This window comes from Archocentrus centrarchus, chromosome 16 (genome assembly GCF_007364275.1).
Source record: "Archocentrus centrarchus isolate MPI-CPG fArcCen1 chromosome 16, fArcCen1, whole genome shotgun sequence".
In the NCBI taxonomy this organism is placed as follows: domain Eukaryota; kingdom Metazoa; phylum Chordata; class Actinopteri; order Cichliformes; family Cichlidae; genus Archocentrus; species Archocentrus centrarchus.
This window is the reverse complement of record NC_044361.1, coordinates 13,792,253-13,804,523: the sequence shown is the minus strand read 5'-3', so window position 1 is coordinate 13,804,523 and position 12,271 is coordinate 13,792,253. Positions and strand designations below refer to the sequence as shown.

Below are 12,271 nucleotides of genomic sequence, written 5' to 3'. Positions count from 1 at the left end.
CTGATGTGTCCAAACTGATTCTCTCTACAGTCTTCCCAGTTCACATGTGAAACCCTTCTAGACTCATCCCTCATTGTTCCTGATATCAGCCGTTCCTTCTTTTTCCCCCTGCTATGCTCTCCCCACATGCCATCTTCCCAATCACACTGCAGGACAGAACAAGCTCTCCATTGTATCTACGTCTACCTGAGACCCACTTTTCTCTTGTGTGTGTGGGTACACGTGTCTATGTGTGTATTACGAGGCAGGGCTTTCTCAAAACTCTGTGGTATTACTGTCAGTTAGTAGGTTTAAATAGTAAAAGTTGGTATAAATTACTGAGTGTAGTCCATATGAATGTGATATTAGGAATACATGTACCCTGAAAGAACACACCATTACAGCCTGTTCATTTAACTGACAGCTAACCAAAACAAAAGTTTATGCAAGACACAAAGTCTGAGGCACTCCCTGAGCTCCTGTCAACAACAAGCTTAACAGATGATCAACAAAAAGATTTTAGTTGCTTTGTGCTACCATGCATCACTGTTTCAGTGTAATTTTACAATGCAGTCCAAATTTAGGGCTGCTACAAAGTGTGTCTGAATAGACTGTTGCCATGTTTTGTTGCCTTTATGGGAAATAAGGCTGTCACTGGGGTAAGAATGAATCATCATACTCTACTTAACTGATCCATGGAGACATACTGAGCACCCACACACACTTATTTTATAGTTGGCAATGTCTGTCCTCATTCATGAGTCACATGTTAGTCATTCTGTGGGACGCTGGAAGTTATACTTTTAACATGGCATGTAGCACATGACTGCTGGTTAATAAGCAGCAGCTGTGCACCAGATGACAAGTGAAGCTGTTCACTTCTTCCCTAAACCAAGTTAGACACACAAAAACACACCCTTACATCAAAAATTTATGTTTTTCCCCACCAAAGCCAAGTTTAAGTTTCTTTACATTGCAGGTTAATATTAGCTGAACTCTTGATAAACTGTAAGAGCTTGTGTAAAAACCTTTCCACAACTTAGGAACACAAATGGTTCCTCAGAAGATCACAAAAATTAAATCTTTTTGTCTGTGATTAACCATCAGAAATGCTTTTTAATAACAGTGTATTAATGAAACAGGTTGATTTTATTCAGCCCATTGTCTGACTACTGTCATGTAACCACGGCACACTTTACAATCTATCCTTCAGCCATAGCACATCGTACTTGTTATTTTTACATTAATAAATCTTCACTTACTAAAATTTTTACACACTAGGTTAATGTTTATTAGATCTCCTGACTCAATGCATCCCCCACTGTATTGTCAAGATCTACTGTATCATCATGGGTTTACAAAATGAACACAGAGGACGGTCCATCATCAAGGGAACCTAGGTGTGGTAGGAGTGGGATAATAACAGTACAGAAGCAGAAGAAAAAACCCACACACACACAGCTGAAGATACAAGCTATGTCTCACACGCAGAAAACTAAAAATAAACACAATCATTCTGCACAGGAAATATTAGATTGATTAGATACAGAGTTGTTACCCTGTGAGAAGGGTGTGAATATATATGCATGTGCATATTTGCTTTTCTCTACTTTGTCACACTTGCGTGGCATATAAACATGTTGTTGTGGTAAACACAGATTGTTTCTGAAAACAGATGACATACCACCAAATCTTAGCTCAGACAAAAACAAAATTAGCCACAGCATGTGCCACTCCTAAGCTGAAGTGTGTTTCCCGTATAATTACACACAGCAACGACGCAGCCTGTATTTGAGTCGACTCCTTTTCAAGAGGCTCACAAATCCATGCTGAGACAAAGACAGTTAGCTGCAGCAAAGCCTTGACCAAGAGGAAGAAAAGAAGAAGATGTGGATATCATTTTAAGAGATACTTCATTTCCTGGGAGACTATTTCTGGCACTTTAACTGTCCCTGATGTAAGGTAAGCAAAGTGCATTTATGAGATAAAAACAACTAAAGTGTTGACGTACCATCTCTCAACAAATATTGAAGCTGTTTTCTGCATTAGAATGCTGAAAGCTTGTGAAAGGTCACATATTTATGTACACATCACAAGAGTATCACAGTTCATACTGACACAAGTGCCTTTTAGCAATAATACGCAAATAATCTTATCTTCCCTTCCATAAGTTGCAGTAAACTCATTTGGAGTCATAAAATTTCTGTGCCACATCACATTTCAGCTAATACCAAACAACAGGAGCGCAGATGCAGATTCTCGGGTTTCCTTTTAATGTTGGGTTTCCCTGATGCTGACGCAGTTGTGTTGGAATAAGACAAGGAGACCTACGGTTACAGTGAGTAGCTAGTTTATGATTGCCAAGGGAGTGTGGTGTTATTGTGGTTAGTATAATGTGTTACAGTTGACTGTACGTGTGTGTAAAGGACTTTGACATGTCAGATTTCCTTCTGGGTTAGGGCTTAAAACATCAGCAAGCCAAGTATGTGTTTTTCACCCTGAAAGAACTTCAAAAATAAATCCAGTGATGATCACAGACACAGCCAGGCAGCTCTGAACAAAGCAGTTAATGGTTAACTGTCGTGTGGGCTGATGTCTGTTCCCAAACATAGAAAACAGGCTGCATGTGCCGCACAATGATCAGCACAGCATTTTAATCTTCAGATATGTGTGTGTGTGTGTGTGTGTGTGTGTGTGTGTGTGTGTGTGTGTGTGTGTGTGTGTGTGTGTGTGTGTGTGTGTGTGTGTGTGTGTGTGTGTGTGTGTGTGTGCATGTGAGAGAGAGAGAGAGAGAGAGAGAGAGAGAGAGAGAGAGAGAGAGAGAGAGAGAGAAAGACTTTACAAGAGAGGGGCTGGGGAGAAAGAGAGCAAAAACGTGTTTTCACAATCACACTCACCCATCTTTCCTTCTGTTACAACTTTTTCAGCATACATTTGTGCACAATAGGAAGCAATGGCAATGGCAATTTCTTCCTTCCTTTCCTCTCTCCTTGACTCCTCGGGGCAGGTGGTCTGAGCACTCGTCTCTCCCTTTTATCTATCAATATAACATTGAGAGTATTGTGCAAAAAAATCCCAAAAAACATTGATACAGGACATAGCATAATATTGTACTACACTCTATCTTGAACAGGTAAATAATGACAGCATCTTTTCACATGCATGATGCATCTTACGTTACACTTTTACACGTGATGTTGCTTATATTTGTAATCCAAGTTCTTATTCTGTTGTTGCTCGAGTCTGTGTATGAGTCATACCCTCGCCTACCACTTTATTAGGTACACCTTGCTGGTACCAGATTAGATCTTCTTTTGCCTTTAGAACTGTTTTAATTCTTCAGGGCATGGATTCAACAAGGTGCTGGAGACATTCCTCTGAGATTCTGGTCCATATTGATGTGATAGCATCACATAGTTGCTGCTGATTTGCTGGCTGGATATCCATGATGCAAATCTCTCTTTCTATTTAATTGAGCTCTGGTTACTCTGGAGGCCATTTGAGTACAGTGAACTCATTGTCATATTAAAAAAAAAAAAAAACAGTTTGAGATGATCTGACATTTGTGGCATTGCATGTTATCCTGCTGGAAGCAGGCATCAGAAGATGGGTACAATGTGGGCGTAAAGGGATGGATATGGTCAGCAACAATGGTGGTTAAATGCTGCTCCATTGGTACTAATCCCCACATCATTACATCACCACCATCAGCATGAACCAGTGTTACAAGGCACAATGGATCCATACTATACAAAATTCGGACCACACCAGGCCAATGTTGAAGCATAAATCAACACTCATCAGATCAGTCAAAGTTTTTCCAATATTCTTTTATGCAATTTTGGTGAACCCGTGTAAATTGTAGCCTCAGCTTCCTGTTCTTAGCTACAGGAGTGGCACCTGGTGTGGTCTTCTGCTGCTGTAGCCCATCTGCTTGACAAGTTGTGTGTTCAGAGATGCTCTTCTGCATACCTTGGTTGTAAACGATTGGTTATTTGAGTTACTGTTGCCTTCCTGTCAGCTTGAAACAGTCTGGCCATTCTTCTCTGACCTCTGACATCAACAAGGCATTTTCACCCAGAGAACTGCCACTTACTGGATGCTTTCTTTTTTCGGTCCGTTCTCTGTAAACCCTATAGATGGTTGTTTGGGAAAATCCCAGTAGATCAGCAGCTTCTGAAATACTCAGACCAGCCTGTCTAGAACCAACAACCATGCCACCTTCAAACTTACTTAAATTACCCTCCTTTCTTAACTGAACTTCAGCAGGTCTTCTTGACCATGTCTATATTCCTAAATGCACTGAGTTGCTTCCATTTGATTTGCTGATTAGATCATTTGAATTAACCCATGTATCTAATAAAGCTACCGATGAGTATAATTACATGTCCGTAGTAACAGATAACTGGATGGTGGTTATTTAAATAAATAAATAAACAGTATTTGCTGCTGTATATGCACAGTATAAAGTCAAATGAGATCACTAAGATCTTATTTAAAGTAATTTAACATGGCTATTTAATTTCCTAGTCCATTAAATTGCTATGATCTACATTATAATGTAAAACCTGTGCTGTGATATTAGAAAAGCCTATAAATGTATTTGTTTTAAGGCTAATTTAGACTGCAGGGGTCCACTGATTAAACAGGTTCAACAAACCAAAGGGCATTAAAAATGTTCGCCATAAAAATACTTAAAATAATTAAAATAATACAGTTGGGCAACTTTACTTCAGACTATTTCACATAACTTAAGCAAGGTTAATCCCTTAAGGGGGAAAAGAAAATAGCCTGATTGCTCATAATGTCTTTTTAAACAACAGGGTTTGAACGCACTATTCATGTCGCCTTCCAGAAAATGACTCACCTGTCTGTCTTTGCTGCAGGTGGAGCCTTTCGCTTTAAACAGACGCAAAAATTAAAAGAAGGCCAACAAAACTTCTAAGTGGAAGACACAGGATAATTAAGTGTAAACGGCAACACGGATAAATCACAAGCTTTACAAGCTTTTCCCCGTTTTTTGATCTCCCCCTCTCCCTCTCCCTCTCTCTCTCTCCACAGGTTACTGACCCCAACAAAGAAGAAGAAAAAAAAAATTAAAAATATAGCCGTTTTCTACGTCAGCTCTTCCTGTCAACCAAAACCACTGGCGCCCGCTTTTAGCAGAAGAGAGAGAAACATTTGGACGAATTAAAACAAACTTCGTGAAACTTTAATTTGGGCTTCTTCGCTCGGTGTGCGCCCTGGTCGTCCTGCGAGCGGTCACTGCGCACAAGAGAGGGGCACCAGTGACGTCAGCACACGTTTGCACGAGCGCTCGCTCGGGACCCTGCAGACCTGCTGCAGCTCAACGCACTGTCAGCTATATAAACATAACGCACGACCACACTGAGAAGAACAGTCTGTCAGCACCCGCAGTATCACTGAGCCAGCAGACGCATACAGTATCCACCAGCCTCCACCCTCACACATACATCAGTGGCGACACACACGTATGTTAAGTTCCCTTTACGGACATGAAAGCCTAGTCACGATCCTAGTTCCTCTTTGGCAGAGAAAATAAAGAGGAACTTGGAGCGTTTGACCTATCAGTCTGAGCTAACCAAAGATTACAGGACAGGAGGACACCCTGTTAGACAGAGTGAAAGGAAAGCCAGAGCAGGTTAATAGGTCACTGAAGTTGGGAGGATCAGAGTACCACAGCAAAACAGACAGCAAGGAAGGCAGAAGATGGATGGAGGTACGGCTCAGAGCTGCTGGCTCTTGCTCACACTCTTTTTGAAAGGTGAGTACATGCACGAAAGCACCACACCATCCATGAGCTTGATGCAAAGACAGAAACATCACAGTAATTCCAAGTCTACAAAATTAAGTCAGAATTTAGGACTTTTTAAAAAATTTTTGTTACAACGCACACATTCGCTCCCGTCCAGGTATTCTTGCTGGTGATTGGTCAGTTCATCTACCCTCTGGTCCCATCTGTACTGTGACTGGTTCTTCCGTAGTTATCCCGTGTTCCTATGACTACCCGCAGGAAGAGAGTCGGCTCTCTGCTCAGGTATTTCAATAAAGGAGGCATTGTTAGTTGTTGCACTATAGCTGAAGACTTTTTCTGGCGAGCTAAAAAGTGCAGTCAGAATGAATGTGTATCAGTAGTTTTTGATTGCTGATGAACACTAACCAGAATTCGTTATTATTTCAAGCTTACAGACAATGTTTCGGGTGTGGTTTGAACATCTATGGTCAAGTTAATATAGAATTTGCCACTTTATTGTATTCACTGAGAAAAAGCTCTGTGTATCTGTTAGGATGGGGGAGGTGACAGAGGACGAGAGTACAAGGTCTTGTCTGAGATGTGGTGTCTTGAAGACAGTCGGTGTATTACTCCAAGGTAACTCCAAGGAACAAACATTTCGTTGTGTGCCTTGTGCACACAATGACAATGAGTTGAATCTAACATCTAACATCTAATAGTGATGTGTTTAAGTCACACAGAAACACACACAAGGGTCTAAGAAAAGAGCACAGGTGTCTAAGTCTGTATGTTTGTCCCTCTGTCCGTGTCAGATACGTGTACCACAGTGATCATATCTTCCCAGATCCATCCTACAAGAACAGAGTGCAGTACCTGGGACAACCAGGAAGCAAGAACTGTTCTCTGAGGATTACTGATCTGACACAGTCAGACAGTGGGACCTACGTGTTTTACCTCATCACCAACCACTCCACGGAGAAGATGCCAGAGCAGGCCGGCGTGCAGCTCCTGGTGGCAGGTGTGAGCCTTAAAAGACTCCCCGTGATTCTCATCATTCAAAAGCTTTTATAGAGTTACAAAGTAAACAAGAAAACAGATATCAATTTCTGTCAGTTTTTATGAATTTTCTCCTGTTTTTCATAGTAATTTTATTGCGCGGCTAAGTCACATCACTATTGCCTAACAGATTCATCTGTGGCAAACCACTATACCCTCTTATCCTTCCTCTCTGTTGTGGTTTTGTCTGTGTTTCAGTTTCAGTCAGTCACAGTGTCTTACAAGTTAGCATTTCTCTGTCTTTTGCTATATATCGGTCAACTTCTCTGTAAGCAAGCCAACTTCCTTCTAAGTCTGTGTTTCTGTTTGGTCTGTTATGTGTTGTTTTTTCTTGACAAGTGGCTCTGAGTGTGATTCTCTGTTGCAAAAACACAGTACAGTAAAGAGTAGCCACTGATGAGCATTACTGTCCAATAACCAAACCTAAAGCTAGGAATGTTTAGACTTTTCTCACCTGTATCTCTTAAATGGGCGCTTAGCAAAAGTTGTAGCACCATTGCAATATTTAGCAGCTGCTTCCTTTGTGCAACCCTTTTTGTGACATTTTGTGCTATTTATGAGAAGCTGAAGTGAAACTGATGTCTGGTTGTGTACAAATAAGCTTGACATAGCCCTCTGTGGTTGTAGTTAAATTACTCTCATAGCTACAAATTAAAGATTTACACCATTTTAAGACCCTGAAACCTCCCGAAAAGCAGTCAAGTTGACTCATTTTGTCTTTCTAGAGTAGGACTGGTGTGAGAAAGATGTTATTAGGGTATTACTGAAAACATCCGTGTTAGAGCTTGTACACATTTTGAACACTGATATAGCTGAAAAAAAGATACACGGGGGAAATAATTACTTTGATCCCCTGCCAAAAAAGCAAAAGTGATAGCTTTAGCTCACTCCAAACCATTGTAGAAAATTCAAATTCATTTTAAATAGAAAATAAAAATGCATAAACTGTATATAAAAGATGGACATATCACTGGCTCATTCATTGGCTTGTCATCTATTGTTTTTTTTAGACTCTGATTTGGTATTTTGGTTGTTACATTGTTACATCATTGGGTTGTTTGTGGGTGGGTGGGGTTGGGGGTAGGATATGGTAGTTATCAGTTGATACTAATGCTACATAGATTGTAAGGGTCACACAAGCAGATACCTGCAAATTACTACTATGTTGACATAGTAAAATTTCACTTAAAACAGACCTTTTGCACAGTTTATTAGAACAATTAACCATATGTATGCCAGCACAGTGGCCTATCCCCTAGTTATGAAAGATAAAAATTGCTAAACACTTCCTTCTGCTCTACAGTTGGGCTTTTTTATGTCTGCATCTATGGGGACTGACTTGCTTTTTTAGTCAGCCTCAAGTTACTGTTAGAGGAACTGTTTTTGTAACTTTAGTTTTGGCTTCATTTTCAGAGCTTGTTCCTTGGATGCCATTTTAATAGTAAGATTATTATAAGTACATTGGATGTCAGTACTTCTATGTAAGCTATTAGAATATTCTTTTGCTCTGCAGAAAGATAAACAGTTGTTGAATTCGAACTTTTTCGTATATTATGCATTTTTGATTATTTGTGTGGAGTACCAATCTAACCTAATATGTGCTTTCTCCATTTCCCTGTTTTCTTTAGACTCCTCCAGTGCAGTCACAGCATTGGTGAGTCCACCCAGGGACATCACTGAGGGTACAACCTTACGTCTGGCCTGCTGCAGCCCTGTGCAGCCACAGGCCCGTTTCAGTTGGTACAAGAACGCAAGTATCAGCGTAAAACACACTGGACAGGTGTGGAATATTACTGAAGTTACATCAGATGTCTCTGGAAGCTATTACTGCCAGATACAAACTGGAGATAAAGTGCAGACCTCGACCATGCTGCCGGTCAGTGTGCAATGTAAGTCAAGCTTTTGATGTAAATGCACAGTCTTCAAAATCAGATCAATATTTATCTACAAAGTCATTCACTCGTTTCTTTATTAACTCATCTCAGTCAGTTTGTTTTGACACACATAACTCCAAAGAGCAGAAGGAAAGTCTTCAAGATTAAAATAGGTGCTGCTGACAAAGCATTTTTAACTCAGACTTTCTTGAGAAATTCTTGGAGAAAGAAACTTCCGCGTTAAGTTTGGGTTAACCTTTTGTAATGGAGCTACAACTAGTGCTTTAACAGAATATTGCATGACTTGAAGCCAGGTTTAACTAACCTGTGATGTACTTTAACATGCCTCATCTCTAGACCCTCCTCGAAACACAGCTGTCTCAGTCTCACCTGCTGGACAGTTAGATTACGAGCTCCCCATGACTCTGACCTGCAGCAGTGATGCTAACCCACCGGTGCAGACATACATCTGGTACCAGGGTGCAGCATGTCCCAGTGCAGCAGACAAAGGAAGACAAACCAAAGCTACGCCCACAGGAAACAGTCAGACATCCAGCAGTGCCAACATCACCACTGAGGAATATGGGCAGCACTGCTGTGTGGCACGCAACAGACACGGATCTCAGACTTCCAGTATAACACTCAGGGATTCCAGAGGTAAGTATATGCTAGGGCTGGGCGATTTGGTTTTTAAAGAATATCGATATATTTTCATATGCAATATAAGACAATATTGTTTATATCGATATAGTCTAGGTCGCATTACAAGCATACTTGTAGATCCACCAGTTCACCTTTCTCTTCTCCCAGTTTGTCTCTGCACACTTCACACTGCCCCGCCTCTCTCCGCTTCACCCGTTAATCATACAGGAAGGGACCACATGGCAGTGTTACCAACTTAGTGAGTTCGTTGCTAGATTTAGCGGCTTTTCAGACCCGCTGGCGACTTTTTTTTCCCCAAAAAGCTACTAGCACAAATTTAGCAACTTTTTACAGTGAGGTCTGAGAGTTTTGAAAACCTGACATCCTTCGCTGTCGCCGTGTTGTGTGTACATACAGCCTTCATACTGCCTCCATTTGTACGATGCGGACCCCCAAGAGGCTGCAGGTAAGAGGGCGCCACCATAGGCAAGTTGGTTGGTACCGTAAGTCACGTGACCATAATATCGGAAATGGATCTTTTTCGTGTGTTTGCAGACGCTGCATTGAGCTGGTGGACCCGTTGCTGTGATACGTCAGGGCATGTCTATGGATTTACTGAGCTGGCTAAAATCCTGCAGATGGAATTTTGTTAATTCAGTCAGTCACAGTACTCGATGTACAGGAGTGCACACACTGGAAAGTGCTTCCTCCTGTGTGCACTCCTGTACATCCAGTACAGGAGTGCACACAGGAGGAAACACTTTCCAGTGAAGTAGACTTCACCAGACTGGCTTTTTAAAGAATAAGTCAGCCTTTTGCTATTATTGCTCTGTATCTTTTCTATTTACATTTTAATAGCACAGCTGTGAGTCTTTTTATAGAGGAAAAAAATTTAATGTAGTAATTAATTTATTTGAGGAGTATTATTATTTAAATATGCCAATAGTTGATTTTTGATCAGTTTCTCATGTATAACAACAGCTGAATGTTAATAAAAATGTCTGTGTGACATTTGGGACACATAGCTTTGACTCAGAAGTGCCTTTTTGTTTATACCTTTTGGGAAGAAAAAATATCAAGATATATATATCGTATATCGCTATTAAGCTAAAAAAATATAGAGATATTACTTTTGGTCCATATCGCCCAGCCCTAGAATATGAAGGGGCAGCTTTTAATATTGGACATACTACATAACACCAGCACTTGGTAGGGCCCTTTTTCTGCCAGCCCCCACATTAACTGTCTGTATACAGTGTCAAACGTCCACTAAAGCTAAACCTTACCACCAAAATGTCATTATATCCAATTTGTTCAAACATAAAGAGATGCTAAAGTCTACTTTGTTGTCTACTGCAGCTGTGATCCCACCTCTCTCTGCAAAAAGCAAAGCGGTGCTTGCTGGAGTTATCATTGGAATCCTTCTCGCTGTTATAGCCATCGCTGCCTGTTTCATAAGGTGGGCCTTTTGCTTATCTCTCTTTCATCATAATTCTTTATTTGCTTTCAGCATTTACACTTCAGAGTCCAGGTGGGCTGGTGCACAATATATGTAAAATAATTTATTAAATTAAATGACAGTGGTTATTGATTCAGTCATCGAGAGTCTCTGAGGCAGATTCATTGGTTATTGGTTGGATCATTCAAGCAACGAAATTAGTTACTTAAAGTTCAGCTTTAAATATGACCAAAACCTCTACTATGTTTGGCTTACATGTGAGGATAAATAAAGTAATTCCATTAATTTTATAAAAAGAGAAGTGATTTATCATTGCAGTGACAGTGGGTTTATTTTTCTTTTTGTTCTTTTCAGGAGACGGAAGTCAGCCAGACGTCAGTCATACGTGCTCACTGAAACTGCAGCTAAACCTTAAGGAATCAGTGACATCAGGACTCATTCCTCGTGGACTCCAAAAAAAAAGATCTTTTTACATTTCACACACACAATGCTAATGTTTTCTTCAGAATCCTCAGTCACTTCTGCATGCTTACTTACACCACTTGTTCCAAATTAAACCCACATCACTCAAGCTTTTAAATTAGTATTACAATATAACTGAAATCAAAGGTGCTAGGACCGATGATGGTGGCACCAGTTCCCGGCAGTTGTGAGAGTGTGTAGGCCATGCGATAAACATCAGTGTTCATTCAGTTAAGCAGAATGTGACAGATTTCAAAGCACTGAGCTGAGTTCTTGTTACGAGAGCAACGGTTTCATTTTCAAAAAGAACTGAACAAACGGAGCACCGTCAGAATGGATTTCATTCGCTTGTTTTGTGGCTGTTCCATTAGTTTAAATGCATTTCCTCTTTGCAAAAAGCCAAATACTGCACTCAAGAATGCAGTAATACGAAGTAAGAAGATAGAAAAAACTGTTGCCCTTCCTGTTACCTCAACTTTATTTATTACTATTTTTTATTTTATTTTAATTTTATTATTTGCTTTAGTTTGTTGGTGTGTTGCTTTAACAGATGCAAGTTTTTCTCCATGGTTCCTTACATATGACAACTTCAGAGGAGCGCTGATAGTGATACTTCCTGACACAGGATTGTGACCGCATAGTACACAGTACACTAAGTACGGTACAAGCAATGACCAGAAAGAGAAACCACTGAATACATTATTACTGAAAGCCTGCTAGTGATGATGACAGCATGATGACCCAATTAAGTGCTGCTGGCAGGTCCGACTGGATCCTGTTTATGTGGCTTTGAGTAAACCCGTCAGTGCGATAAGGCTCTAACAGATACTGAGCAGAGCATGAGGAGAAGTCGGGGAGGATAAAAACCAAGAGGACAGTGACTCTGATGCCATTCATCTACAAAATGGACTTGGATATCAACTCTTCATGTCATTGGTCTATTTTTAGAATTTTGCTTTTGTTTGATTTGCAATATTAAAGTGAGCTCAGACGTGTAAAGTCAAGCACAACTCCTCTATTTTAAATGCTGGTTAAGTAAACAAT

At 40.4% G+C, this 12,271-nt stretch overlaps 2 protein-coding genes across 2 annotated transcripts in view; one reads left to right on the top strand and one right to left on the bottom strand.

Annotated features, from left to right (window-relative positions):
* hpn (hepsin) overlaps positions 1-5,276 on the bottom strand; it is a 23,139-nt gene extending 17,863 nt beyond the window's left edge. Inside the window, exons 1-2 of the mRNA XM_030750379.1 lie at positions 4,847-5,276; positions 2,877-3,016 (exon numbers count right to left, since the gene is read on the bottom strand). Coding sequence (XP_030606239.1) covers positions 2,877-2,913 — 37 coding nt within the window. The 5' untranslated portion in view covers positions 2,914-3,016; positions 4,847-5,276. The remainder of the gene's footprint in view (positions 1-2,876; positions 3,017-4,846) is intronic.
* Positions 1,777-12,271, top strand: LOC115794741 (sialoadhesin). Its single transcript, XM_030750381.1, has 9 exons — positions 1,777-1,941; positions 5,041-5,764; positions 5,913-6,037; positions 6,288-6,370; positions 6,547-6,752; positions 8,419-8,679; positions 9,022-9,321; positions 10,666-10,765; positions 11,120-12,271. The coding sequence occupies exons 2-9, from the start codon at positions 5,710-5,712 to the stop codon at positions 11,178-11,180; spliced, it is 1,191 nt and encodes a 396-aa protein (XP_030606241.1). The 5' UTR covers positions 1,777-1,941; positions 5,041-5,709; the 3' UTR covers positions 11,181-12,271.

Coding starts and splice junctions, on each gene's coding strand:
- LOC115794741 (XM_030750381.1), top strand. CDS start 5,710: ATGGATGGAGGTACGGCTCAGAGCTGCTGGCTCTTGCTCACACTCTTT. Junction 6,038..6,287: donor AGAGTCGGCTCTCTGCTCAG/GTATTTCAATAA, acceptor TGTATCTGTTAG/GATGGGGGAGGTGACAGAGG. Junction 10,766..11,119: donor ATCGCTGCCTGTTTCATAAG/GTGGGCCTTTTG, acceptor TGTTCTTTTCAG/GAGACGGAAGTCAGCCAGAC.